Source organism: Pteropus medius, unplaced genomic scaffold, assembly GCF_902729225.1.
Source record: "Pteropus medius unplaced genomic scaffold, Ma_sr-lr_union100, whole genome shotgun sequence".
NCBI classification, from domain to species: Eukaryota; Metazoa; Chordata; class Mammalia; order Chiroptera; family Pteropodidae; genus Pteropus; species Pteropus medius.
Genome location: NW_024356336.1, coordinates 2436187 through 2461674, shown reverse-complemented (window position 1 = coordinate 2461674; position 25488 = coordinate 2436187). Strand labels below are relative to the sequence as shown.

The 25488-nt window shown below is 47.9% G+C and overlaps 1 protein-coding gene across 1 annotated transcript in view; it reads right to left on the bottom strand.

Annotated features, from left to right (window-relative positions):
- The window catches only part of MYO18B (myosin XVIIIB), a 247364-nt gene that overhangs the window by 198709 nt on the left and 23167 nt on the right, over positions 1–25488 (bottom strand). Inside the window, 9 exon segments of the mRNA XM_039861993.1 lie at positions 178–322; positions 9974–10037; positions 11887–11987; positions 12827–12969; positions 15158–15356; positions 19917–20093; positions 21320–21432; positions 22229–22295; positions 22851–24077. Coding sequence (XP_039717927.1) covers positions 178–322; positions 9974–10037; positions 11887–11987; positions 12827–12969; positions 15158–15356; positions 19917–20093; positions 21320–21432; positions 22229–22295; positions 22851–24077 — 2236 coding nt within the window.

The window sequence follows — 25488 nt, the reverse complement described above, 5'->3', positions numbered from 1 at the left end:
AAAAACCTAGTCCTGTTTCCCTCACACCACACTGGTCTGGCAGGCTCCCAAGAGCAGTCCCAGACACACAGAAGATAACATTGACCCTGTCCCACCTCATTGAGAGATGGGTTTTTTTCAGGCACCCTCCAATGGAGACAGCTGGCAGCCCAGGTGAGCTGGGCAGGAAGGATGTACCTTTGCAGGCCCCTGCCGCGCCAAGGTGGTAGATGGCTGCCAATACCCGCCAAATGGCTCGCTGCTCACTCTCCGAAATGCCTAGCGTCTTCATGGCATCTTGGAGCTGGGTGAAGGCAGCCGCCGCCCTCTGCTTGTCTTCAGGCTGAGAGCAAAGGGAGAAAGGAAGAAAAAAAGGCCATTACGGCAGAGAAAATGCAAATTCGCAACATGAAGCAGGCTCGGTTTTGGGGGAAACGTGTGGTCACTTTATGACCACAGTAAATTATCAACAATTAAGCTGAAGAGTGTTGACACACAGAACTCAGACTGCTGGGAAAGTGATGAAAATCATTTCTATCTGACTTTGGAAAGCAGTGCAATTTTTATTCATTCCTGTGTTCATTCAGTAGATTTATTGAGGTTCTGCTCTGTGCCAGGCTCTGGGAATGCAAAGATGAGCAAAACCCAGAACTTTGAGGGCCTCTCAAGGTAGAAGTCAAAAGAGATATTATTAAGACAAATAATAGTGAAACAGGCTAAGTGGTAGGATGTGGGTATAAGTGGGGAACTGCAGGAAATCAGAAGTAGGAATGGACTAACTAATCCCACCCAAGAGAATCAAAGAGAATGTCATAGAAGATGAAACAAAATTGTGATTGAAGTTTGAAAGATAAACAGTCAGAACTGACCGATTTAATGTAATAAAGGTCCTGATAAGTAGAGGGAACGACGTGAACAAAGAAGATATTCAGAGACAACAGGTGGTCGACTGAATGTGAACAGGTATTTTTGTTGGTGGGGCAGACGGTAAATGGGAGGAGATAAGTATGAGAAGCTTGCAGGTGCCAACTGTGAAGACCTCAGACAATACAAAAGGGCACGAGCTTTAAACTCTAGCCATGCTTGGCAAATACGCACCCATATCTACATTCCTATGTGGACAGACACCTATGGCAGACATCACTAATTGATCAAGATCCCGCAGCAGGCCGGTGAGTCCAGATTCTTTCTAGGACATCACCTTTTGCAGCTGCTACCAACGGATCTGCCTCAGCAACTGAAAGGGAACCAGTTTGCCACCCCCAGTGCGAGCAACAGGAAACTGCCAAAGATTTTTAAGCAGGAGAAAAGAGAAAATGACATGATCAGATGTTTATGGGTTCTAAGGTGTTGTTTTTCTTTTTTAGATTTATGATTCCAATTATGTTTGATTGAATATTAAAATTAGTCTGAAACTCCTGTATACACACCATCTGGCCAAGGAGACTCAGCCCAGAAGCCTGCTGGGTTGAGAAGAAGTGAGCTGGGGACAAGAATTCTTGTGTCTATAATCCACCAGCAGATAATGAGGAACTGATTTGCACTTGGACTCCTTACAGAGCTTGGGTGATAAACTGTAAGCTGTTAAAGCTGGCAGGTCCTTAAATTTTGTAGAGTCTAGTGCTCAGAGAGGGGATGATGCTTACCCAAGGTCACACAGCAAATTAATATCAGACATAGAACTAGAATTAGGTTTTTCTGACTCCCAATCCAGGCCACTTGTCCCCTCCATTCAAGCCACTTCTTCTAACTGGGAAGGAACCCTGCAAGGATCATTGACCAATTGGGACAACGTCAAAGCATGCAGCGACATTGAGATTCGCTGTGGAAACATTTCAATTAACAGCAAAAGCATGTTCCACTGATCCATCATATTTCTGGGCCACCACAGGACCACGAAATCCCTAGCAACCAGGAGCTCAACCTAGCAACCGCAGCTGCTCCACTGGAGCAAACAGAGGGAAGGGAGGCAACTTACCGACATGGTTATTTATGAGATTTCAAAGTAGCAGAGAAAGGACACCAAAAGGACAGTGGCAACGCATTTATTATGGCTCCCACTGTCAGCCCTGAGCATTTGACTTTAAATTACAGGCAGACTCCATCATCCACCATTTAGCTCATGTGAAGAGAAGAATGAGAAAACTTCCGCTAAAGCTTATCTGCTTCTTTTTTTCCTCCCTCTCTTCCTCCCCAAGTCTCTGTTGCAACAGAAGACATTGAGGGAGAAATGCTTCTGATCCAAAACGATTAGGATCAGAAAGATGTTTACAGTTCCTTAAACTTCTAAAGAGCCAAACACCTCTGCATAATGCCCTGATAAAAGCCACTCCTTTCATCAAAATCGTAAAAGTAGAAATCAGTCAAATTAGTGGAATAAGTCAGCTCAGAGTCTAAATGTCTATCCACAGGAAAATGGATAAACAAAAGATGATATAGCCGAGGCATGGGATGGAGTACTACCCAGCAGTGAAAAAGAACAAGCCACTGATATATGCAGCCACACGTATGAATCCCACAGACCCAGTGTGAGTCAGGGATGCCAAATACAGAAGACTGCACACTGCGTGAGTCCATCAATGTGAAATTTAATTATGGACAAAACTAACCTTTGGTGAGAAAAGTCAGGTTGGTGACTCTGGGGTGGTAAGGACACCCCTGATGGGACTCAAGGGAGCCTTCGTCTGAATGAGGAATGTTCTAGATCTTGTTCTGGGGTGTGGTTGCCCTGTCCTCTCATGGTTCCCAGTCCACTGCAGAAACCCATGTACAAACAGACAATGACAGCACAGAGTGAGTGCTGGACTCTGGGGAGGGGCAAAGAGCTGACTGGGAAAGTCAGAGGCTTCCTAGAAGAAGTAGTGAATGAAGAAAATAGAATAAGCAAGTCAAAGTGGGGCAGGAAGGGTCTACAAGCAGAAGGGCACAGGGTAGGGGGACATGGTGCATTGGGTGCCAAGGACCCTGAGGATAGATGCGCAGAGCGAACAGCAGGGGATGGCCACAATTTGTAGCTGGGACTTGTTCTCGGATGGAGTGCAAGGTCACTGGAGGCCTCCCTGGCAGAGGGAATTGGCACATGGGTACCCTCTCCCCAGGGTACCAACCCCCTTCCTGCAGAGACATGTGGGCTCCCCTGTGTCTTCACAACCAACCAGCCCAGGCAATTCCCAACCCTCCACCCCCTGGACCGGGAGCCGGCTCTAGGAGGAAAATGCTGATCACTGATTTGATTCATTTGCAAAAGAAATACTGGTGGCTGCACAGCTGGGTGAACCTTATGGGACTATAAGGAAAGCAGGACAGATGCCGTCCAGAGCCGGGAGCTCCATGTTAACAAGCGACTCTCCCCCACACTCAACACTGACCAATCCACATCCTCTCTCGGCACTGGGAATAAAATGAAGGAGGGAGGCCAGAAAGTGTTAATTGAGCACCTACTATGCTATACTAGGTGCTTACCCTGTAAGGCAGGTGTGGGTCTCTCCAATTGACAAGGGAGGAAACAGGCTCAGAGAGGGTTAGATATTTGTCCAAAGCCACCAGGTTGGGGAGGGGCAGAGTCACTATATGCCAAATATTCTACTGGGCCCCCAATCCTAGGAGCAGACCGAGAAGTTGGGCGTTGCTCTACCCATTCCGCAGGTGGAAAACTGAGGCTGAGAGAAGATAAGTGGCCCAAGGGTGCACAGTTGGTCAGATCCCAGAGCACATGGTCTTCAGCCACGACACAGGACTGAGATGACAGAGTAGGGCAAACAAGAGTGTCAAATTTTGAGTCAGGCCAACCTGGATTCCAGTCCTGACCTGCCACTCAAAAGCTGTGTGCCCTTGGGCAAATAACTTCACTTCTCAGAGCCTGGTTAGCCTCCTGCAAAACAGATGTGCTTATAATCCTGAAAGGACCATTCCTCAGTTGTTAACACCTACATCCAAAAAAAAAATAAATGTGCCCCAGGCTAAAACCGGGAATGTGACAGCCAGAAGCAAACTGCTGAGAGGTGAGGATTATTATTATTATTACCACTGCTGCTGGGCGCTTTAAAAAAAAAAAAAATCAGGCTAGGTTGCAGAAAAATAAATTATAGAGAAGAAGAAAATAATATGAAAGCTTTGTGATTTCAAATGTGTCCTGGTGCCCTGGCATATCTCAAATAAGTTTCATTTAAAAGCTGGAATGTGACAGGCACTGCATGGGCCAGGAGGGAGAACTGGCAGTCAGAAAGCGGAGGTGGCCACTGAGGTCCTGTCCCCTACCCACAGAGGTCTCAGTGCTTCCCCCGGGCCCCTGCTCCAGCTCACTGCCCCACACCCCTCACCTTCATCTTCTGCTCTACAGCCACATTGCACTCTTTCCTATCCCCCCACTTTTACCTCAGCATCAAGTGCTTGGTGTAGCAGGAATGCTGGCCTCACTGCACCTAATTTCACTTCAATCCAGGACCAGTTTGTTGTCACCTCCTCCAGGCAGCATTCCCTGATATGCCTCTACCCCTGTCAACCTACTCTCAGCCTGCACACACAACTATTCAGGCAACTATCACTCCGGCTTGGAATGATATACTTATGTGGCTGTGGCAGCCTCCACACGCTTCTGAAACGTGAGTCCTTTGACAACAGACTCAGCTCAGTTATTTCTCTATGTGGGTGCCTAGGAGCTAATAAGTTCAATGAATATCCACTGATGAGTGAATGTCAATGTGTTGCCAGCTGGTGTCCCTAAACAAGAACCACTGATGCTGGAGTAGAGTGTGTCCACCCACTGAGCCAGGCCCACAGTGCTCTAATCCCAGGTCGAGGATCCCAGGTGGCCAGGCTGGCTGAAGGATGAGAGCCCCAAATCCTCTAATCCCCTCCTCCAGGTTCTCTGCCATTTCCAGCAACAACCCTAGCTCCCAGGACACAAGCAGTGGATCCAAAGAAAGCACAAGATCTCCAAAGCCCTAGGAAACGCCTTCAAAGACACATGGGATCAGTTAAAGTGTAATTAACATAGCTCCACCCACCACAATAGTAAAGTTTAGAAAATCAAAAAGACAGTGATTTTAGCCAAGTCATGGTGAGTAGGGGGGCATGCTCATGCTCATTCATCTGTTCACTCTACAAGACACGCAGTGTGTGCCTGGCTCGGTGCTACGCCTTATATACTAAGCAGTGAATAGGACACGGAAGACCATCCCCATCCTCTTGGAACTTAGGGCTGAGGGGAGAAAGGCTGTAAGTAAACAGTGTGATATGGGATGAGAGACTGACACCAAGGAAGTCATAAAAAAAAAGATCATAACGGGACCAATCTCCTTGGACGGAGGGCTGGAAAGTAGAAGGCACTACTAATGCAGGTGCTGAGGCCTGAAGAATGATACACAGCGATAGTTACCACCTCATCGTTCAGAACCACAAAAAAGGTTTAGAACCCTTTGAAAATGGATAACATTAGGGAAATAACTTGACTGCACCATGAATGTCTGGTCATTAAAAATATTGTCTGTGAAAGTTTTCATGACATACAGTTTGTTATAGGCTGCATAAAATATTCATAGAAAAAATACTGAGAGAAAAATCTGAGAAATGTTGCTGATGGATGTCTCTGGATGGTGAGGTTACTGGTGCCTGTTTTTTGGTTGTGTGAGCGTTTTGGTTTTTTGTTTTGTCTGCTTATATTGTCTGATTTTTCCACAGCAAGTATGTATTAATTTAGGTTTTTAAAAATAAATGTTTCATTAAAATATATACTAGAGGAGAGAAGAGATAAAGCCGGTAAGAGAAAAAAAAGCATGGCATATACTGCCCAGAAGTGTGGATCGGGGGTCTCACGGGCCATTGGGGACCTGCCCCGTCCAGCTGGTCCAATACTGCCATCCAGCATAACAGTGAATAATAACAGTAATAACAAAATGTGACATGGGTTGAATTCCAGGCACTTTCAAGTAGCTAAGGGGTTCTATCTCATTTAACTGGGAAGCAGGGGCAGACTGTACCCATCCCAGTGTTACAAATGAGAAAACTGAGGCCCAAGGAAGTGAAATCACTTTGCTTAAGGCCACCCAGCCTAAGTGCTGGTGCTGGGTGTGTCAGACTCGAGAACCCATTTTTAACCACTGTCATCAGTGAATTTTCAGGAGATGATGGAACAAAACTGCGACAGATGAAACAGCAGCAGAGCTAATCAGAGTCAGGAGGGTTGGCTGGGAGGAGGAAAAAGGAGGCTCAGCCAGGTATGAATCTGAGCTATAGAATTGTCAGAAAAATGCAGGACATCTGGTTAAATTTAAATTTCAGGTAAACAATGGATAAATTTTTAGGATAAGTATATCCCTCTATAATATTTGGTGTAGGAGGAATGTTGGCCTCACTGCACCTGTCTCCCTTCACTCTCAGTCCAAAACCAGCTAATGTTCACCTCCTCCAGGCAGCCTTCTCTGATACAACTGCAACCCTCCAGGCTTGCCCATGTAATATTTGGAATATACTTATACTAAAAAAAATTATTCAATGTTTTTCTAAAATTCAGATTTAACTGGGCTTCTGTATATTTTCCAGCTTTATTGAGTTATATTTGACAAAGATAATTATATAGTTTTAGGTGTACAATATGATGATTTGCTATATATATATATATACATTGTGAAATAATTATCACAATGTAGTTAATTCATCCATCCATCACCTCATAGTTACCATTTGTGTGTGTGTGTGGTGAGGACACTTAAGATCTACTCTCCTAGGAAATGTCAAGGACATAATAAACACAGTATTATTAACTATAGTCTCCATGTAATATGTTAGATCAGGTATAAGAGAGGTAAGCTCTGGTAACCCTGTATTTTTATTTGCTGAATCTGGCTACTTTGGGGGCTTGTGCTTGGCAACTGCCATTCTTGGGGGTCATTTCCTGACCACCAGATTCCCTGAGACTGTACTTGTACTGCCCAGTCCCAGAAAACTAGCTCAGACTTGTGTCAAAGACCATCGAGCTTTCAGACTTTATTTTTGTTCTTAGGAAACAGAGAAAACACTCTCTCGATCCCTGCCAGGTAGCAGAGCGAGAACAAAGGAACACACTACCAGTTCCTGCAAATCAATTGGTCTAAAAAAACCACCCCCCAGAAATACAAGGGGAAAAAAGGAAAACCACTTCAAACGCCTTCTTGACACCATCACGCTGTGACCTGTTCCTGTACATAGACTGCGAACAAACAGGTCGGGCTGGGGAGAGCTCACAGGGCCAGGCTTGGGCCCTTTTCTCCTCAAAAACAACAGGAAAACAAACAACAACCCTCTTGCTGATTCAAATGGATACACTTGGCCAAAACTCATTAAATGAAGGAGAAAACCCAGTGCTGGGATAACCTCTTGTCCTTTTCATCAAGATCAAGGTCTGGCCTCCTAACACCATCCTCCCTACCCGTGTGAAAGAACATACTGCAGATCCCCCACTCCCAAATGAAAGGGGCCTCAGGAAAAAGAAGAGTAGATTAGCCCCCAGTATTTGAAGATGAGGGAGCCGCATTGCCTCACTTCCTCCCACCCCACCCGCTATAGAAATAGACTACTACAGTGGTTTTACAAGTGAGGTCCCTGGACCAGCAGCATCACTAGCGCCTGAAAATTTGTGAGAAGTGCATATTCTCGGGCCCCACTCCAGATCTACTGAATCAGGAATTCAGTAGACCTGGAGTGGACAGTACCCAGCAGAGTGTGCATGTAACAGCTTTACTGAGGTATGATTATCAAAGGATAAACTGCTCATCTTTAAAGTGTACAATTTGATAAGCTTTGACATATGCACCTGTGAAACTATCACCACAAGAAAGGCAATGGACATATCTCGTACTCCAAAAGTTCCCTTTTATAATCCTTCTCCCCTCTTCCTGCCCCCACCCAATCCCACTGACCTGTTCTGTCTCTGTTTTCCAGAATTTAACATACATGGGATCTTACAGTGTTCTTTCTTTCATCTGACATTTTTCACTCAGTATAACTATTTTGAGAACCATCATGTTCTTGGATATATCACTAGCCCATTCGTTTTTATTGCTGAATAGTATATTATTTTTATGGCTATTCTACAAGGTATTCATCCATCCACCTGCTAATAGACATTTGGGTAGTTTCCAGGTCTGGGCTGTTCAAATAAAACCACTATGAACTTTCACACAAAAGTTTTGTATAGATATACACTGTCATTCTTCTGCATAAATCCCTAAAAGTGAAATAGTATGTCACACAGGAGGTATATGTTTGACTTTTTAAGAAACTGCTTTCCAAAATGACTATACTGTTTTACATCCCCATAGCAGTATATGAGAGTTCCAGTTACTCCAAATTCTCACCAGCATGTGGCATGATCGACCGTTTTAAAAGTAGGCAGCCTACTGATTATCTAGTGTTACCGTATTACAGCTTTAGTTTGAATTACTTTAATGACTAATGATGTTGACCAGATTTTCAAGTGCTCATTTGCCATCCATATATCTTATTTGGTGAAGTGTATGTTGAAATCTTTTGCCTATCTTTTTCGTTGGGCTGTTTTACTTACGAGCTTTTGGAAGTCATTGACATATTCTGGGTTCAAATATTTTATCAGATACGTGATCTGCTAATATTTTCTTTCAGTCTGTGGCTTGTATTTTCATCATAATGGTAAATTTCAAAGAGCAGAAGTTCCTAATTTTGACAAAGTACAATTTCTCAGTTTGTTCTCTTACGGACTATGCTTTGGAATCACATCTAAGAAATCTTTGCCCAATCTAAGGTTACAGAAATTTTTCTCCTATTTTTTTCTAGAAATGTTATGGTTTTAGGTTTTACGTTTAGGTCTATGATCCATTTTTTGGTAATTTTCATTAACGATGTGAAGCTGGGGATTGAAATTCATTTTTTTACATGAGGTTATCTAATTATCTAATTATTTAATTATTCAAGCACCATTGTTTCCTAGACACGTGTGTTTGGAAAAAGGCTTCGATGTGGAAATTATCCATGCCCCTTTACCTGGTGAACTCCTACTCATCCTTTAAAACCCAAGTCAAATGTCCCCTTGGCTAAGAAGTCTTCCTTGACTGAAGCCAAGTAGTTCTTTCAACTATCCTCTGGTCTCCAAAGCATCTTGTGCAAACTTTGGTATATTCTTATCCCACATGACTGCACTAATTCCCATGTCTGTCTCTCCTGCTGGAGCCAAAATTCGTGAGTGAGGACCATAATCTCAACACTTAGCACAAGTGTCACTTGCCCCAAGTGGGGGTGGGAGGTGACTCAGAAAACAAATGTTAAAATATAAACAAATGAATAAAAGAATAAACAAACGAGTGACCAATATACTTTTTTAAACATCTGAATAGGACCTAATTTTGATAAAGTACAATTTCTCAGTTTGTTCTCTTATAGATTGTACTTTAGAGTCACATCTAAGAAATCTGTGCCCCATCTAAGGTTACAGAAATTTTTCTCCTATTTTTTTCTAGAAATGTCCTGTTCACAGGCCATAGCTTCTAGGAAGCCATCTCCAACTGTTCCTATCCACATTACTCATCAATAATATTTAGTAACAGTGCCTGATAGAATGATTTAGGCCAGGCCCCGTGCTAAGTGCTTTATGCACATCATTTCATTTAATCCTCACAACAAGCCCATGAGGCAGATATAACTCCTGCCATTATTTTACTGAAGAAAATACAGATGTTCTGAATGGTTAGGTTCCATGCCTGAGGTCACATATTTAGTAAGTGTCATAGTCAGTATTTGAACCCAGACAGCCTGTTGCCAGTGACCACACTCTTACCTCCACATACACCACCTCCTGGTTCTTTATTTGTATAAGTCTCATTTCCCGACGAGCCCAGACCTTCCTCCCCGACATGACCAGCCCTTCCCAACTATGAACTCCAGTGGCAAAGGAGACAAGTCACACAGGGAAACTCTCCGCCACCCTTCCATCCTGGCCACAAGGCCACAGACACCCACACAGACCCGTGAAAGACCTCCCCCTTACCTTAGGCCAAATGCCCATGCCGAAGGAGCTGCTGTCCGCCATCTGGTGCAGGTACAGCTCCGTCCTAGAAGCAGAGAAGGCAACAGAAGTAAGGCGGGGCCCGCCCATACCTGTGGCCTGGCAAGGCAGGTGGTCATCATAATGTGGAGCTCCACACAGTGTCTCAGGCAGTCTCAGTAGCTTCCCCAGGCCCTGATCCCACCTCCCAAATATTCCTCAGTCATTGTGCTCACACAGTCCCTCCTCAGTGCCGGGGAAGCCTGGACAAAAGAGTCATGGATTAAAAGCAAGGGAGCAGGTTCTAAATGCAGGTCCTCTACTAACTGGATGTGTGAACTTGCTCAGGGGTAGACCAGTCAACTTGAATGAGCCTGTGCTCTATGCTGAGTTCTAAGGTTACTCATGACAGCCCCACCCCATAGATGCAAATATTATTCCCATTTCACAGGGAATACCTTGCCTACAGAGCTAGCAAAACAGGTCCTGCCACCTGCTCCTTCCCCTGGCCTCTGTCTTCACCCTATAAAGTGGCATGATGTTTAAGGCCCGTTCTAGTGTTCAAACTGCAGGTTCCTTAAGGGCAGGGAACGGGGTGCCAAAGATGGGCTGCCAACCCCGAAGTCCTGGAGAATGCAATCGAAGAGCGAGGTGCAGGCACAGCAATGCCTCCACCCCACTCCAGGCGTATTCCACTCACAAATGCATGATGGAGCCGACCTGGGACCCTGCAAGTTTCCATGGGGGCTCAAATTGGTTCCTGGCAATTGGAGCTCACTCACCAGTCCCCAGTCAGTCTCTCCAGCTCTGGGTCCTTTAGTACCTTCTCCCCAAGTTCCCTACAGACCCCACACCCATGACCTCTGCCTCACACCCTGGAAGGAGCCTTGTCAGAAGGATTTCGAGTCCAATCCCAGCCCTGCCAGTTAGCCGACAAGGTAGTTCTACCCTGAATCTCCCTTTAACTCATCTGTAAACGGGCTTCCTATCGCTTGCCTCACACGGATACAGAAGCGATGACCCCAATGTCAGAGTCACCAGAGAGATGTGCCTGCTCTTCAGCATTCTGACAGATGAGAAAATAGAGGCCCTCCGACCAGAAGGCTCTCACCTGAAGCCATGGAGCTGGAGAGCAGGATTCAGACTCCATGTGCAGAGTTTACGTGCTGTGCTCTCCCACGTTACACCCCCCACTATGCATCACACACAGTGCCTGCTGCCTTGACATGTGATCTGGTTCTAATGCCCACAGGCTGGCACTAGTACCCATTCCACAGAAAAAGACAATGCGGTTCAGAGAGGACCACATGGGGCAGAGCCCAGACCTGCACACACATCCGTCTGACTCTAAAGTCAGTCCTTTACAGCACACATCTGTCAGGACCTACGCGGGGTGTCCCCAGGAGGCCCTCCCAGGTGAATCTCATCTGGCTACCCTGCTGGCTGCTCCACCCAGTGCCCCCTTGTCCTGAGGCACCCCATTCAGGCAAACTCTCATGTATATTCAAAGTTCCCATAAGTTTAGGAACCTCTGGAAGACTTGGGATCTGCTGTTCCTTGTCCTCCTCTCACACTGCTGTCAGCTCGGTGCTGACGTGCCACCGCACAGCAGACAGCATCTACACCTCCCAGCATCTATAAAGAGCTGTATGTGAACTATATCTCTTAATCTCGTAAGGTCAGCCAAGGTATCAGTTCCACTTTACAGAGGAATAAATTGAGGCTCAGAGAGGTCAACACAGCCAAGGTTACCCAAGCCGTGAGCAGTACCAGGCAGCTGGAATTGGAGGCCAGGTTCCTAACTACTGCGTTCCACTGCTTCTCGGCTCTGGACAAAAGCTACAGCTGGGCCCCTGGAGAGCAGGTGCCTTTGGTCTCACTGCTCTCAGCTGTCCCTGCCCGGCCCAGCCACTCACCTGAGATCCGGGTCCAATCCTGCTAGCATCTGGGAGAAAATCTCGAAGTTGCCTTCCCCTTCTGGCTGGCGTGCCACACGGTTCTTCTCCAAAAGCATTGTCTGCAAGGAGAGAGGACGGGCACCTGGTCAGCACTTGGGGTCCATCTGTCTCATGCCTGGTATCCAGCTACCTGGAGGGCCCAGTAGGTTGCCCCACTCTGACCCACCCTTGGGAGCAACACCTCAGGTCCAAACTCTGCCGGACAGCTTCGTATCAAAACTTATCGGTCCTTTGTCTCACTAATCTAGACTCCATCTAGGTAGTCAGCTAATGCCATAGACTTGTTCCAGTTAAGGTATCCAAAGGGAAGAACAACGACCTAGAGCCACTCTCCAATATATCCTTATTTCACAGGAGCCCAAATGGTCGTGAATGGTAGGTGTTCAGGGCCAGGATGGAAAAGGGACTTATTTGGCACCGACGAGTTTTTCTTGGGTCTGCATATTATACCAGCTCTACATACAAACGACGCTTCTAATAACCTGATCCCATTTTTGTTCAAAACGAATGTCTGAAGGGGAAGTGGAGGGGCACGGGTGATTCGGAGATAGGAACAAGCAGGCATGTGTTCGTCACACACTGACTGCCACGGAAGACCAGCGAGCGTCTGTTTCATTTCAGCTTATGCTTCTAAGACCCAACTAATGAGTGGCTGAATTATATATTTATTCATGAATATTTTATCCTCGCCATATTGTGAGGTGCAGACGGACCGGCTTGCTCTATGATGGGACTTTCTGGGGCACCGAGTGAGGTGAGGAGGAGCTGGCCATGGCTGGGGAGCCGTGACCATTTAGACACATTCCAGGGTCCCAGCTGGAAGCGTGGGTTCTGCTAAGTGGGGCTGCAGACACTGCAGCCCAAGAATCCTCCTCTGCCATCCACCCAGAGGCTTTACCTGGAGCTGAGCAGCTGTGACTCGGCCTGTGGCATTGAAGTCCAGTGACATCACCATGGTGAACCGGGTGGCACTGAGGCTGTGGCCAGTGGACATGGAGCCGAAAGCCCGGAGGATAGTGAAGGTGGCTCGAATCTTCTCCACTGTGGGTGGCATGGGGCAGAATGTCACCCACGGCCCAGGTGCTACCATTCCCACCTCTCACAGTCTTCCTCATCATCTTCCTCACTGGTGCCTCCCCCGGGGCCAAACGCCATTCTGGCCCTAGGCCCTGGTCAGCTCCCTGCCACCTCCTCAACTCAACTCTAAACCACACACATTCCTATGCCAGCCTGGCCCTGTGCTGCAAGCCGGGGTGCAGGGGGAGCAAGGCTGAGTCAAGACGGGGGAGATACTCAGGCTTAGGACTGGTACATTCTGGGACAGGGGCTGCCCTAGGGCCCCCTGGGCCTGCTGGAGCCTCAGAGGACAGCGGGCACTAACGTTCTCGGACCTGCTCTCAGGGAAATCCCCATTGCAAGGTTTGAAAAGCCCTTCAGTCTCCCCGCAACTTTCTTTTCGATTGTAGTTGATAGTCAATAATATATCATATTAGTTTTAGACATATAGCATAATGGTTAGACACTCATATAATTTATAAAGCGACTCCCTCAGTTAGACTAGTACCCGCCTGGCATTTTCATAGTTATTACAATATTATTGACTATATTCCCTATGCTGTGCTTGACATCACCACGACTATTTTGTAACTACCAATTTGTACTTCTTAATTCTTTCACCTTTTTCATCCAGCTCTCCAACCCCCTCCCATCTGGTAACTATCAGTCTGTTCTCTGTAACCATGAATCTGTTTCTCTTGTCTTTGTTTATTCTGTTCTTTAGATTCCACCCCACAACTATTCATTGAGCACGTACAATGCACCAGGCACTCTGCTAGGCACCTGGATACAGCATAACCTGACTCCCACCCTCAAACACACACTCACAGGAGAATTACATTTTAGGGAAGCAAAGACTGGTACCTCTCCACACTGTATCCTCAGCTCCTAACATGTGCCAAGTGTAAAGCACGTAATCATTAAATCCCTGGAATAACCCCAGTGGAGCAGCAACAGAACATAGTGTCTAAGTGAGTTGGAATACAGGCTCTGCCCTTTGCTAGTTACCTGATTTGGGGCAATTAATTAACCTCCCTGTGGGTCCGATACCCCATCTAAAAGATGAGAATAATGTCAAGTGCTTAGAAAATGCTCCAAATGTGGGATTGTTTTTATTCATTATAACTAGAAAAACAATATTACCTAGGCCACGTGTTCTCAGCAGGAAGAATATTGCCCTCAAGAGGGCAGAAACTGATTCTTGGAGATGGGGGATTTTACTGTCTGATATATAGAGCACAGGTATACATACATAAACGGATCACGGTTTATCTAAGACATTAAAATTTCATGTCAGGAGATGATTAGAGGAGAAAATGTTTAAAAGACTCCTTAGGGAAGCAAAATGAAAAAAAAGAAAAAATGCTAACACTGGCCCAGGGGTTACAGCTCTGGAGCCAGACCACCCAGTTTGAATCTGAGCTCTAAGATGTATTAGCTGTGTGGCCTTAGGCAAGCTAGTTAACTTCTCTGAGTCTTAAATCCTCATCTATAAAATTTAAATAATATCGACCTCATAGGGCTGTTTTAAATAATAAATAAGTTAATTTGCTTGGTATAGGTCATGGCACCTTAGTCCTCAGCAAATGTATTATTTATTCTTATTATAAACAGCACTCTTTCTTTAAGGTCTAGCTCAAATATCATTTCCTCCAGGAAGCTCCTTTCCACCTCCTCGGTGCTCCCGCCACCACCCCCCTAACCAGTCTGCCAGCACTTTGTGCATTCGAGTTTGGCACACATGATTAGTTCAGTTACCCTTCTGGCTGTCAGCTCCTCAAGAGCATAGGCCGTGCCCTTCTGTCTTTACTTGCAGGCCCTCTGTACAGTTCAGCAGGTTGTGCACTGCACAAGAACACCACATCCAAGGGGTACAACCGTCATAGGTTTGTATATTTATCAGGATGATTTTCTAGAACACGGCAGTCGAGTGCTTAGTTCTAACACTGTCAATGTCTGATGATCCACAAATGTCTGTGAATATCTTGAAGAAGGAGTACTTTTTTCTAATTTGAGCAGAGGTGCCAATAAACTGGGGTAGCACTGCCCAGTAGCAAGCACAGGGTATGCACGTGTGCTCAGTGAATGCTAGCTGAATAAATATAAAGAAGAACAGCCCAACTCCCCGCTTTTCCCTCCACTCCCACTACATGTTACCTGGAAACCACTGTACCTGAGACACTGTCATCCACACTGCCTGCCATCCCCACCAGGTGCTCTAGGACCTGCTGGCAGCACGTGGTCTTCCCAGCACCACTCCGGCCCAGGGCCACGATGCTCTGGTCTCTCCTCTGGCTCAGCAGTGCCCAGTATGCCCGCTGGGCCAGGGAGCCAATGTGAGCAGACAGGCCATCCCGGCGGCCCCTGGGCACCTGTGGGAAGAGCCCAGCATCAACCTCTGCACCCTAGCCGGTGCCCAGGGAGCACTTCAAGACAGAGCCCTACCCCAGCCTCCACTCCAGATCCGTGTTCCTGCCTCCTATCCTGCTCCAGCCTTGACAGAGTTCTCACATTTTGCTGGGAAGAGCCCAACTTGGGCATTTAGTCCTGTGCCTGGCTCACTGTGGCTTCTTGGGCAGCCTATGAACCTCCTCTGAGCCTAGGCCTCCTCTTTAGCTTCAACTGGAGCTTCGTAAGCTCATGGGGCTCATGTCACTTACTGCTCAAATTACTGGACAGTACCTACCTGGAATGAGGCACCTGGGTAAAATGACACAATTGATTAGTGATGTCTGCCATGGAAACAGAATTGGACATGGGAGTATATATGCTATATATTTGTCATAACACATTTAGGTAATACCCGAAGTCCTTTCCACTTCATTCATTCATTCATCCATCCATCCATCCTTTCTTTCCATTCATTCTTCATTCAATAAAAAAAATTCATTGAGTGTCTGCTATGTAACAGGTATGATCCCAGGCACTGGGAGTTCAACACAATGTAAAATCTCTGCCATGGACAATGGACTAGTGCTTACCAGAGGGGAGGGGGCAAGGGGAAGGGGAAAAATAAAAAAATAAAATGTTAAAAAAATAAACAAAAGTGAAAAAAAATGTAAAGGTAAAAGATAATTGACACCAAAAAGAAAGAAAGAAAGAAAGAAAATCTCTGCCAACCATGAGGAGATACCAATATACACCAATGAGAACGGCTTTAAAAATGTTTAAATTTTTTTTTAACATGCACTACTAAATTCTGGTGACAATGCAGAGCAGGAATTCTCATACAATGTGGTGGGAATGCTAAATGACACAGTCACTCCAGAAAACTGGAAGTTTCTTATACAGTAAGATATACACACATCGCAACACCCAGCAATCTCACTTCCAAGGTATTTACCCAAAAGAAATGAACATTTATGTTCATAAAAAAATCTTTTATGTCATTGGTTATATTGAAAATATATTCCACATTGCCAAAAACTAGAAACCCCCCAAATGTCCTCCAACTAGTGAAGTAGGGTAGAAAACCATTCTGGTTTTAGCATGGAAAGTCACAGAAAATCCCTGTGTCCCAGCGACACCAGTGCCCCGATGAATGGATAAACAAACTAGTTCAATAAAATACAATGAAATAAAAGAACAAACAGCGGATAGCTGCAACAATCTGAATCTCAAATGCATTGTGGTACATAGCAAAAGCCATTTCAAAAGGTTACATACTGCACACCACAGTTCCATTTATATGACTTTTCAGAAAAGGCACAACTACCATACAGGGACAAAAAAAATATTAGTGGCTGCCAAGGACAGGACATGGGGGGAGGGGATGACCACGAAGTATCTGGAGAGCTTTCGAGGGTGATGGAACTGTCCTGTAGTTGATGGTGGAGGCGGTTACACATCAATAAACATTTGTCCCAAACTTACAGAACCAAACACTAACAAGGGTGATTTTAACTGGATGTAATTATACCTTAATAATCCTGACTTAAAAAAAAACAAAAAAACAAAAAAACAAAAACACAAAAACCCACCTATGGATCTTGCTTTCTGCCGGGAAAAGACTGAAGATAAACAAAGCACATAATTAAACTATATCGAACAGGAGCCATCTTAAAGCCATGAGCCTGTACGAGATCACCGAGAAAGTGGACGTTTAAAGAGGAGAAAAGAGGTGAGGGGACTGGGCAGCAGACTTGAAGAGGTAAAGGAAGGCCAGAGGGACGGGAAAACCAGGAGAGCGGAGTCCTGGAGCCAAGGAACGGAGTGCTCGCAGAAGGAGGGAACGTTCGGCCCATCGAATACTGCTGAAGGTCAAGTCAGAGAGGAGCCAGGTGAACTGACCACTGGACTTGGCAGCAGGAAGATCATTGGTGACCTTGACAAAAGTGTGCCTTCTTCACATGGCCTTCACGGGAGGAGGGAAGAGGCAGTGGAGACAGTGAGGTCAGTGAAAGGGCACCAAAGGAAACAGCAGAATGGGCCAGGCTGGAGGCGGGCATCGGAAACCCAGGATGCTAAGTGCGCAGCCAGTGGGCTCAGCAAAGGCCCCTCTACCTTCTACAGTGCCTTGACAGGACCCCAGTGTGGTGGCCCTGGTCTACATCACCTTCGTGCCCCCAAGCCCTAAGAATAGTAATGAGTCCCTATTCTGATGCAAAACACTGGGCTCAGCAGGATCCCACAGCTGGCAAAGGTGAGACCAGCCCCCACTGGGCTAGAGACAGCCTTAGGGCATGAGGCAGGCAGAGCGCCCAGGAGTCTTAGTGGTGGAGTCAGTTCCCACTCTGGAAACACTGGAGTTCAAAGGACAAGCTATCCCATCCCTCAGCCCCTTCGGCCCATTGTCTAGAGAGGGGAAGGGGTAATTCTGCAGATCCAGGGCCCCGTGTACACAAATGCGTGCATGCATTCGCACATGCCCTCGCATTGGTGCATGTGTACCCTTGCATGCTTGCACTCAGGCGTGCTCACAGGCACATGCACCCAACAGTTGCACAGGTCCTGCACGCAGAGGCAGCCCACCCCACACACAGACATGGTCACACCCACGCTCATACCCTTGAAGACCTGGACTCCCCAGGCACCGACCCAGCTTCCAGCCTCTGAGTGAGCCCAGAATCCCTGTGACAGAGGCCCCCAGTACTGCCCATATCTCACCCAGGCTATCTTCAAGGTGGCCCCAGTCCCAGCCTCACTGCAGGTCTGTGCTACCACCTAGTGGCCATTTGAGGAACTAGCCATAACTCAGACAAAGAACAGAGAGGCTTTGAGTTTGGGTGTGGGAGGCTAGATGACTTAAGGGAAGGGTGAGGCACTGAGTTAGAGATCTTGAGACTCAATTTCTCCTTCCAGGAGGTGACTCAATGCCTGCATTTTTAGGCTGTTTGGTCCGGGTTCTGAAATGTATGCCTCAATCCAGATAGCCAGTGAGAATCTGGCTTGTCCTCGGGGTCTGTACAAAATATCCTTTTCAGGGGCAGCTAAAGAGCCAGAGGAGCCACTCAGCTTCTCAGCAGGCTCAGACGCCTTGGGCTGCAGTAATAGAAGCACAGCCGGCACAGCAAGGGAGGGGAGAGCACACCAGCGAGCTATCACCCTCCCAGGCCCCTGGCCATGGACTGCCAGGCTGGAGAGGAGCCTGAGAAGCAACTATGGGATGGGGTGGGGTGTCCTGGAGAAGAGAGGTTTTGGGGGAGGGTGGATGGGACTCAGCATCCTTCAGGGGCTAGGAATGTCCCACGGGACTCTAGAGGGTAAGATGTGGCTTTTCATCCCCAATTGACAGATGAGAAAACCAAAGCCAGAGAGGCACCGAGATCCTTCCAAGGCACCTGCAGTGGGTTACAGGTGGTCGAGAGGCCTGTGTCTTCCTTGGCCCACAAGTCCTCGGGACAGTGCCCAGAGGAGACCCTTGACCTCCAACGGGTCTCTCTGCCTCCACCTTTGCCTGCTTCCATCTATCCTCCGCCCAGCACCCAAGGGGATCCTCTTACAACATAAGTCAGACCATGTCACTGCTCTGCTACAAAACCTGCATCAGGCTCAGAGTGAAAGCAGAATTACGATGACAATGCATAAGCTGACCCCGGTCCCCACTTCTCCGGACTGCCTCACTGCCTCCTCCACTCATCTGCCCCACCCACATTATCTTTATTATTTTGGGCCTCTCTTCCCCATTAGAAAGGAAGCTCCATGATGGCAGACTTATTGCCCATACCCTTCCCTGCTCTTTCCTCTGTGCCTGGCCTACGGGAGACCTCAGTCAATACCTCAGTCAATAGACCGTGAATGAATGAAGGAGACAGGGCTTTAATTACTTGGTTGTGGCTGCAGGCCTTTCCACGAGGTGGCGCTGAGAGATTCCCTTTGCTTTGATTGCCTTGACAAAAACCAACCATTTCTACACTTGCCCAGGAGAAATAAATAAAAACAGAACAGAGGCTTCTGCTTCCTGCTTTATGTGGGTGTTTGGGACTCTCCAGAGTCCAGAATGGGGCTGTGAGCACAGAGGAGCTGGCAGCCTGGGTTTTACCCCAGCTCCTCCACGTGGGGAACATGAGTTTAGCAGCTGGCCCAGCCAGCTCCCGTCTCAAAATGGAGCTAATAATGAATGGTACCTGTCTTTTTGAGGAGCAGGCATTAGAATGAATTGAGATAATACACGAAGGTGCTTGAAGCAGTGCCAGGTACAGAGCTGATACTCATCCAATATTTTCTCTCTTTATTATCATAGTCTTTAATGCTCCTGCTATTGTTTCTATCACTTATTCATCCTTCTCCTTGAAGGAAGGGAATCACGTGGTCCTCAGTGACTCACAGTGCCCATTACACAGTGCCCATATTTCATGTCTGGCAGGATGCTACTCACAGACAGATTTGCAAAGGGCTTGGCTGCTCTGCTCTCCCTGAGATGCAGAGGGATGCCCCCTAACCCTACCTTTCCTGTCCTTGTTCCCCTCCCCGCCCCCATTGTCCCCCCTCACCTTGCTTGCAGAGGATGCCCAGGGCTCCCGGGGCTGGAGGACAATCAAGTCCGGACCAGTGCAGGTGTGTGGCAGCTGAGCCCGGTATCGGTGCAGAAGTGTATTCAGGACACTTGATTCGTTGACACTGACCAGGGAGGCCAGGTCCTCCGCCTGGTCCAGCTCAGGGGGGTTGGCCTACAAACCATAACACAATGTGTCCTGTGGCCTCCTGGGCCCCAACACCACCACCACACCCCTACTCACACACAGCCCTGTTGACCCTATCCCTGAGGAGCTGTGTTCCAATGACCAGAAATAGACACAAGGATTCTGGAAAGGGAATAATGAAACTCTGCTAATGAAACAGGGGCACCCCTCTCCTTTGCCCTTTGTACAACCTGACATCCATCCCTCTCCTCACACCAGCTCTTCCTTCCTACATGCACTGCACACTGAGGGGAGATGATCAGAACAGAGACACGGCAAAATTCAGAGTGTCTTCTGCACCTCACCCAGCAGAAAAAGAGTCAGTCAGTGTCCACTGCTATTTCCTCCTCTTCTGAGTCTGTGGGGGAGTGCTGCTTGTGCTCTATGACACTCAGGGACAGAGACCAATGGCCAAACTGCCCCCCTTCTCTGATAGACCCTCATGCATCGATACCTTGGAAATATGCCCAAGCCCTTCTAGACGCAAAGGATGATTGCAGCTTCTCCTTGAGGCATCCATTCTAAAAGACTTCCTACCATTCTTTCCAGCCTCAAGGAGTTTTCTCAGCCTAATGCTCTGGGATTGGGGCCAACCCTGAGCTCTCTTATGGGTCAGTCTTTCTTCTGAGGACCCTGGCCCTCTGTAAACTCCCAACACCAAGGGGATGGAGGGCCTGGGGTGGGCAGAGGAGGAGTAAAGAGGAATGAAGATAAACAAGGCCCACATGCTCCTAGAGAAAACTCTTTCTTGATTAGTAGGCTTTGAGGGGTGAAAGGGATCAGGACAGGACCTTTGTGTCTATCATTATACTACAAATAGGTCCTCAAATAGATTTGTGGTACACTGAAAAATATTATGCAAAACAATTGAAAAAGCAAAATCAATAGAACAATTGATACCCAAAATACAGGTCATTGTATCCTATGTTATGATAAATGGCAAGCAACAAATTTGGCTATGAGTTCCCCGGTAGCCGGGATGAAAAGGGAAATATGCTTTGTAGCATGATTTGCACTGTCCATAAAGGGGGACAGAGTAATGATGCCCTAACAATATACCTCCAGCAGATCAATGAGTTCAATGTTGGTCCTCCCTATAACTTACCCTCTAGGGCATCGAGCCAAAGTAGTATCTGCAGTCAGATACAAGGGTATCTCTCACAGGGGTGGGGCAGGAAGGTGTGAACAGTCAGGGAAGGGGACAGGAGTCTCACCCGATGAACATGCTCTTCATCCACCTCAGTGATGGTTTTATCAGCATCAATGCAAAGTCGCACCCTTCCCGCCGGCAGGTCAGCTGTTCCCTCATCTGGCTTCAGCACCGTAGCTGGTGTACAGTAGAGAGAGGGGCGGGGAGGGGAGGGGAGAGGAGAGGAGAGGGACAGGCTCTGAGCTGCTGAGCCAGGCCCTGGAGCTGGAGAAGGGGCCTGGGACAGAGCAGAAAGAGGCAGACTCCTCTCCCTTTGAGAACTATTCACATGAAGGATTCTGAACTGTGACCCCAAACCCTTTAAGGACAGAGGCTGAGTTCAACTCACCTGTGCTTTTATCAGCTGGCACAGTACCAGGCACAGAGTAGGAACCCAGATGGTTGTGTACACAACCATCTCATACCTAGACCTGGGATGGCAGACTATACGTACAGGCTGCCATTTCCCCTTCCAGTGTCCATGACAGACATCACTAAGTAATCAGTCTTCCCAACTACATTCTGACTAGCACTCAGAATCACTTCTCAGTAGAGTGGGGTCACAACTAATCGATAAAAGGGGGCTCGTGAGATGAAGTCTATTTGCCCACCTGCCCTAGACCCTGGGTTTCTTGAGGAACACTATAAGAACAAAATCATGCTTGTGGCATTAATGAATTAGTTAAATGATTAAATACCGAGGCTCAAATGTCTTTGAAAATGGTACCCACTAGACAAGGTGCCAAGGGTGAAATGACACTCAACTACTCCCACCCCAGAAAGCCACATATCCCCGTCATAGTTTCAGCACCTCCTTCTCCCTCACCTTTCTCCCCAAACTGTGATCAGGACTTGGCGAATATGGCTAGCAGTCATAAAGAGCACAAGAAAAACAAACTCGGATACCCCAAGTTGTAGTAACACCCCTAATTACCAAGAGTAAATTCATTCTTCTGAACCAGCCAGACTTTCTCTGCCTCATACCATCTGTCCTCAGAAGCCTGAGAGGAAAGATCACATAAATTAGACCAGGACGACACTGCCCTCCCCCAACCCCCATGTGAAGGGCAAACTCCTTATATGAGAGTTTCTCAGTGTGGTCTGGGACCACCAAACTCAGACTCTCCTGGGGAAGAAGGGTTATTTATATGTCAATGCATTGGCCCCCACCTCTGGCCTTTTTGAATGGACACTCCAAGGTGGGGCTATGGGACTTTGCATCTTCAGCAATCTGCTATTTATGCAGCTCCAGGTTTGAGCACCATCATGGGACATTGTGAGTAAGCAGTGCAAGCAGGAGGAGATATCTCACATTCTTGGGACCTCCCTCACACAATGAAGAATCTCATCCCAGGACAGGTGTAGTGGGGGCTTCAAGACCCCTGCTGGTTAAGGAAGAAGTACTTGTTGCCTCCCCCGGGCTGGCCACCTCTCTCCAATTCTCCGTCCATCTGCTGCCCACAACTTGAACATCCTCGGGGGCAAGTCTTTCCCACCCTTCCTTCTCTAGAGGGTCTGAGCTACCCTCCCCACTCCCGGGGTCACAGCCCCCTCACCTGGTCCGAGTCTCCGCTCTGACCTCCTTTGCCCTCTTCCTGCGGGGCCGGCCCCTCTCGAGTCTCCTGCGTCTGAGGCCTTCCTGCATGGCTCTCCAGAGCAGGTGGTCTGGGTCCTTCTAGCTCCGTAACCAGGGCCTTCGCCTTGTCGTCTAGTCTTGCACAGGGCTCCTCTGCTTGCTGCCCTCTGCCGTCTGGCTGACCCTCCTTCTCAGCTGCTGCTGGGGTCTCCCTGCACGCAACCACCTCCTTGGAGGCTTCACGGCCCTTTTCTGTCTCACCCCCCGCCTCACCTGCTTCCTGGGACTCACTCTGAGATCCATCTGCTTTCTCCATCACTCTAGGAGCCTCCTTGACCTTCCCGACCTCTCCCTGTACTTTGTCCATCTTCTCTGCCTTGATCTGTGGTTTGTCTGTCTTCTCTGCCTTACTTGGGAGCATACCTTCTTTGTCTGTCTTCTGGGGACCATCCAACCTGCTCCTTCTGCCCAGGAAACCTCCCCACTTTTTCACCTGAATTTGGGCCCCAGCCAACTTCCCTTCACCCCCCGCATCCTTGGAGAGATTCCCCTTTGCCATCTTGTTTGGAGGGTCACCTCCCCTCTTCTCCACTGTCCCTGGCCTCCCCGCCTCACCTGGCCCCTCTTTGCCTTGGGGCTCACCCTCTTTCAGCTCTTTGGTCTGGGGGACCTCACCCCTTTGCCCTGTTATGCCTTGATCTTTCCCGCCTTTTGTCAGTAGCACAGTTGCTGGGTTCCCAAGACCCCCGGTCTGGGTCTTCTCAGATTTCGAGGCAGCATCCTCGGTGCTGGCCTGGGGACCACGAGGAGTCGGTGGGGTCTCCCTCTTTTTCACCCCTCCAGGGTCTGTGGCTAGGGGTGAGGTCTTACAGGCGGGAGCATCATGGGGCTGAGTCCTCTGCTCCAGCTTGGCTGAGTCCGGGTCCAGCTTGGCCACCATCAGCAACACATCGCCCCTCCTCACACCCCTCTTGAAAGGCAGAGGTTTTTTGGCTGGAGCCCCACTGGGGCTCGATTCCTGGGGCTTCTCGCCATTGATGGTGGTCATCAGTACAGGGTCCGTGGTACCAGCCCCCTCGCTCTCCTTGACCGGAACGTTTGAGTTCTGAGGAGAACTTTCCTGGTTGTCTTGGGAAATTTGCTGGCTTCCAGATTTGGTGCCACTGTCGGGCTTGCTGTTAGGTTGACTAGCGGAGATTTCTGGAGTCTAAGGGAGAGATCACAACCATACTTAGCTACTTGCTGACCAGACAGCATTGGCATTCACTCATTCACTCACTCTTTCATCCATTTATTTGTTCACCCAGATATTTATTCATTCGAACACCCTCAACCACCTATAAGATATAATGAGCACTGTGCCAGGCAATGAGCCGCTCCCTGGACCTTGGCCCAGCACCTCAAGGCCAAGTGACAGAGTGAAAGGAGAATGGATTTTGGAGCTCAACAGACTCAACTCCAAATTCACTCCTAACTGCCACTCACTAGATGTATGGCCTTAAGTAAATTACTTCCCCTCTCTGAGCCTGTTTGCTTACCAATTAAACAAAGGCCATAATGGCCTACCTTGCAGGGCAGGTGTGAGGATTCGTGATAATATACAGAAACTGAGCCTAGCACATAGTAAATCCTCAGTAATAGTAGCTGCTGCTGCTGCTGCTGCTGCTGTTGCTGTCGGTTTTGTTGTGTTAGCATGTTTTTTGCCTTGCTTCCTGCTGAGCAAGGAAGGGAAAAGACTCAGGGCCTATCATCGGAGAACCTGTTCTAGGTCTTGGCTCGCACATTTCTCAATCACGTACGTGAACATCATCCCTCCTGTCTGAGCTTCTGTCTTCCTTAGTACAGATATCACTTGACCGTCCAGATTTGTTGCAGGATGAGAGGAGGGAAAGTACTTTGGAAATCACAGAGAACCGAACAAACTGAGCTGCTGCTCATTCTGCTGCCCTGGTTCCCATACCCCACCCTCTATACTAAGTGAGGGCCCTATTCCGCCCAACATCCTCCACTCTTGCCTGAACTAGATATTTGGGCTACATCACACCCAGGGGGTCTCCACCACCTGCTCCTCTGCCAGGCCTTTTTATTGCCTTGTGATGTCAGCCCCACCCAGCCCTCCATCCTCAACCAGGCTGGCTGTAGCCCAAGTTGTTCACAGGGCCAGCTTTGTCTCTGCCTCTGCAGAAAGAGACCTGATAGGCAGCTTCACCTCAATACTTGGCTTCACTGCCTCCCCTAGTCTGGGTATTTCCATCTTAGATTGTGCTAATGCCGGCCTCCCACACAACTGGGCCTGGGAATCTGGGGTTCTAACTGTTCTCTTATAATGGACCAGCCCCGGGATCGTAATGATTCTGCCCTACAAAGCTTCAAGTCTTGTCTTCTTTCCCAAACCCAGGTCTATTTCCACTGCCTTCATTTTGCTGCCAGTCGTTTCAAATCCAATCAAAAGATTTGGGCAGCTGCCCACAGCCTATGGGGAAATCATGCAACATCACCATCTGCCATTCAAAGCTCTCAACAAGGATTCCCCACACTCCAATCTGGTCTTATTGTCCCTGTTTATCCTCACGCTTTAACCACACCGAGCACCTCCTACAACACCGGCCACTTCCCTG